We start from the raw sequence: 4,414 nt of genomic DNA, 5'->3' as shown, positions 1-4,414 counted from the left end.
ATGATTCTATGATTCTATGATTGTAGGTGGAACCCCTTAAAACTACATATGGCTATCTTTTTGTCTTTTTACCAGGCCAGTTTTTATTTTGAAATAGCTGTGTCACTGAGACAGTTCTCACTACTGTGATAATTTTTCTGCTTAATAAGATTCAGTGTCATGATACATTCTCATACCCAAGTTGTCAACAAATGGCTATTTCAAAGTAATTTTTCTGTGGCTGCTGCTACTTCCATGGCGCATTGTGTTTAGTTATACAAGACTATAGTTAAAACTTTTAAGTTTACAATAAATATGCTAAGAAAACTAATTGTTTGATATAGTTGTTTCACTGCACATTCAATAGTAATGACTGGTGTCATGACTATATTGTTTGGCTAGTGTTCAGAATGCTTGTCTAGCATCTTTCATGCCTGTCAAGGCCAGTGGTTTTTTCCAAGAACAGTATCTTTTAAGAAACACTTCTGTGAGGGCCAGAATATCTTACATTTGGCTGACCAGCTATGTTGTGTCTCTCAGAAGAGTACCCAAGTGGCAACCAGTGACAACTTGGTTATTGCTTACTTTTCAGGGGTAATCATGGCTCTCAGTACTGCATTGTTTGGGCTTTACTTTAAAATGGTCCTTCCAAATCGAAACAACTCATCAAATCCTGATGTATGGTTCACTCTAAATTCAGCATCCCCAGGAACAGAAAGCAGCGTATCCTGGCTTGCAGTACTGAGCCTAGGGCTCTTTGTTGCTGGTAAGTGGAACAGGCTTCTCAGTAGCCATTACACAAAACTCAAACTTTCTGATGAATGTGACAATTTTGTTCCATTTTGTCACATTATTGATGAATGGAAATGAGTTATGTCTTTGACAGACCTTTTCAGTGTATAATGCAAAGTTGGGCTGAGTGTTCACAACCCTGGTGATAGAGCTAGCAGTTTAGTTAAGCCAATTCCCTGGAAAATGAATTTATACCGCCTTGTGCTAATAGTAGTAATTGCTCAGGTTAAACTGCTATACAGTTGTTAATGGCAAAAACAGTCTTTGTTAGTGTCTGAGTCACACTGAATTCTGTGATGGTACAAGGCAGCAGCAGTTAGAAACAAGGTTGGTTTTTAAGCTTACCACTGCAGAGACTTCATGGCAAGAAGTTCTGCTTGCTAAGAATATTCTTGTAATTAATTCGATGTAAAATGCACTAGCATTTATCATGCTGCCCTAAAATAACTTACTTCTTTCCTTCTGGTAGAGGTACTGTTTTACTGGAATCATCCAAGAATCTAGAGTGAAAACTGTATCCCCCTTACTTGACTAACTCGGGCATCATTCAGTCTTCCCTTCAATACGTACTTAACTTGCATTTATTCTCCTCTGTTTGTAATTGCAGGTTTTGCCCTTGGCTGGGGTCCTGTTCCATGGCTGGTGATATCTGAAATCTTCCCACTTAAAGCTAGAGGCATATTGAGTGGTGCTTGTGTGTTAACAAACTGGGTTATGGCCTTCTTGGTAACCAAAGAATTTCATGATTTTATAGTAAGCATCATAAATTACAATGTGAAGTTTCTTTTCATGGGGAAATTTATTAAAGGCTTCTGAGAGAGCCTTAAGCCACAGTCTTCTCTGGCAATACAGAACTGTAGTTGTACAGTAGTGAGCTACAATAATGCGTTTTTTGTTGTTTCCCTTCCCTCAGGGTTTCTTAACATCCTATGGCACGTTCTGGCTCTTCTCTGCCTTCTGCTGCCTCAATGTAACTTTTACAGCCTTTTATGTTCCTGAAACAAAAAGACAGACCCTGGAACAAATTGAGGCCTACTTCAGAAGATCTTAAGCCTAAGGCTTTTTATATTGATATGAAACCTCAATCATGAATTACAGTGCTGTGTTTGAAACTAACTGCATCATATGGCAGACATCTCAGTTACTAAACTTACTATCAAATTGTTCTAAATGAATTTTGTAAAATCTGAATTCTGTTTTTTAAAAAAATATCTGTGAGGATCTGCGTACACTTTGGCATACTCCCTGTAGTAAATCTCCCTTGTGTGGGTCTTGGACATACTCTTTTTCTTTGATTCCTGTGTTCTTTTCCCCTGGTGCAGACTGACTATAACGGCCAAGTAAGAATGTTAAATGTATTGGCCAGTATCTTTTTTTCTAAGATGTAAATTAAGCTCTTATTTTGTAAATAAATAAATAAAATTTCCTTGCTCCACGTTACAGTGAAGAAATTAATGATGTAGCCTGCCTAATGTCATTTTCAGACTGCAGTACTTTACCATTGTGTTGCTGCTACTATTTCTGGGATGCCTGACCATGGAGTAAGTCTTGGTCCCAACTGGCGATAAATGCTTGGCTTTTATGGGTGTTAGTGTTAAGCTGGCATTGTTTTTCCTATTGCTGTCAGGTTGGCTAGGAATGCATTTAAATCACAAAAAGGGTTGTAGCTCTTAGGAGAATGTATTTTAGAATTCAGGAAAGAGCATTACTTTTTCAAAAGGAGTTACAAGGTCTGAGAAACAGCGAGAATATACTCTTAGCCAAAAAAGGAGAAAAACTATCATCTTTTGTAGTGTTAATTTAAGGGGTAAAGATCTCTGAAAATCTAGAAGATGCCTGGAAACACAAACCAATGCTGGATTATAGTTCTTGTCAAAGATGGGTAATGCTTAAGACACAAACACCAGTCTCACAGGTATGATATAGCACATAAATGAATGACATCTCTGAAACAAAATTTCTAGAGAATGCAAATGAAAACAGTAATCCAGAGCTGTCTGCAATAGTATACTACCTCCTGTCTTTTTAATTTCTTGTCTGATGAACCAAATTTGGAAAAGCTGTTAGTTCTGCATGTGTGAAAGAAAGAAGTGAGGTCAAATTTATGGTTTACTACATATGAAGGAATAAATTATCTGTTAGTCCTTCACAAAGGTGATAAATGGCACTTAAACAGTTCCAGCGGTGATAGGGCTGTTTCTATTTGGATGTCACATCTAAAACACAAACCATACACACTATCCCATGACATTAAAACCAATGGTAGTACATCAGCATTTAAGACAAGTGGTAGATAAAGAGTTTTTGATCACAAACATAGCAACAGTCTTAACAATATGCAGTTACTAAATTACAAAGCAGTCTGCTAATATTCAAAAACTTAGTTAAAACTGACATTCTAGGTTGATAACACTTTTTGCATAAACCTTCAGAGACATAGCATTTTCCCTTCAACGAGATAAATACCTAATAGAGCTATAAATAAATATGCAGAAAATAATCTCAAATTTTCTGTTCAAATCATGTGCTAATACAATGATTTCCAGCAGCAAACAGGAGTCAAGTCAGCCATAAAGTGAAGCAGCTAGGCAGTATACAGGCTGGTGAAGTTGCTGTGCTCAACTAGTAAGAGTAAAAAATACTTTGTAACGTGCATGCAAGTACAGATGTTTGCTGCATACTGTCATACAAACTTTCCCATATTGTTAACATTAGGTTCTCAAGATATAATTTATTCCTCCACAAAATCAGGCTAAGCCTATCTGAGAAAATACTGCTTTAACAGAAGTAGCACACACTGTGCATATGAACCATGACATCAAATTGTTAATAATGACAATAGTATGGTACACTTTTTCATACACAGAAGGCAACAAAAATGATTCTGAAATACCTTATCACTTGCAGATGGGATCCCCCCCATAAGATCACATCAGTTTTCTATATATGTTTAGGACTTCTAATCCCTTAAAACTTGTGGTAGAAATTACAAATACATACACATATGTATGTATATACATACATATGTGTATATATATTAAAAAGTCAATCCAAACCCAGAGAATTATATATCTCAAATGCAGACTAAGCCAACAGCTGTGGGAAAGCTGCTGCATCTGCAAGCAGAAGTTACAGATCCACACCTTTAGGAAAATGTGCATGAGCTTGAATCCGTGGCTTGGTCAAATACACATAGAACAGCAGAAAGTAAATGTCAGGGGAAGCAACCTTGACTATATGTAACTGGTTATGTAATAGTTTACACTTCATGTGGGTGCTACCTGTCCCCTGCCCTATTAAGAACTGTTTAAATATTTTAGTTGACTGGCCTAGTACTAAAAAAAAAAAAAAAAAAAAATTTTTTCCTTTGAATCTACCAATCAAATGCTTGCACATGTATAGAAATAGTCACATGAAGGCAGACAGCAAACCTGCTATTCATTCTGGGTGCCACTTGCATCCTGTATGTTATGCATCACAAAAAACCCAAACACCAAACAAAACCACTCCACAAGTCCCCCAAACCCCAAGAAACCAAACCAAGCAAAACAAACAAAAAAACCCATCCCAGCCCCAAAGCAGGAAAAGGACTGTAATCAGAACAGGCCCTACTTGTTCCTTGCAATCCAGGAAACTGAAGGTA

At 37.0% G+C, this 4,414-nt stretch overlaps 1 protein-coding gene across 1 annotated transcript; it reads left to right on the top strand.

Moving 5' to 3' along the window:
* The first annotated feature begins 548 nt into the window (after window positions 1-548).
* Window positions 549-1,853, top strand: LOC104073765 (solute carrier family 2, facilitated glucose transporter member 8-like). Its single transcript, XM_009573661.1, has 3 exons — window positions 549-745; window positions 1,379-1,524; window positions 1,685-1,853. The coding sequence occupies exons 1-3, from the start codon at window positions 580-582 to the stop codon at window positions 1,820-1,822; spliced, it is 450 nt and encodes a 149-aa protein (XP_009571956.1). The 5' UTR covers window positions 549-579; the 3' UTR covers window positions 1,823-1,853.
* Window positions 1,854-4,414: the final 2,561 nt, after the last annotated feature.

The sequence above is a fragment of the Fulmarus glacialis genome, unplaced genomic scaffold (genome assembly GCF_000690835.1).
Source record: "Fulmarus glacialis isolate BGI_N327 unplaced genomic scaffold, ASM69083v1 Scaffold45302, whole genome shotgun sequence".
In the NCBI taxonomy this organism is placed as follows: Eukaryota; Metazoa; Chordata; class Aves; order Procellariiformes; family Procellariidae; genus Fulmarus; species Fulmarus glacialis.
The sequence above is the reverse complement of the archived record's forward strand: the minus strand, read 5'-3'. Positions and strand labels throughout refer to the sequence as shown.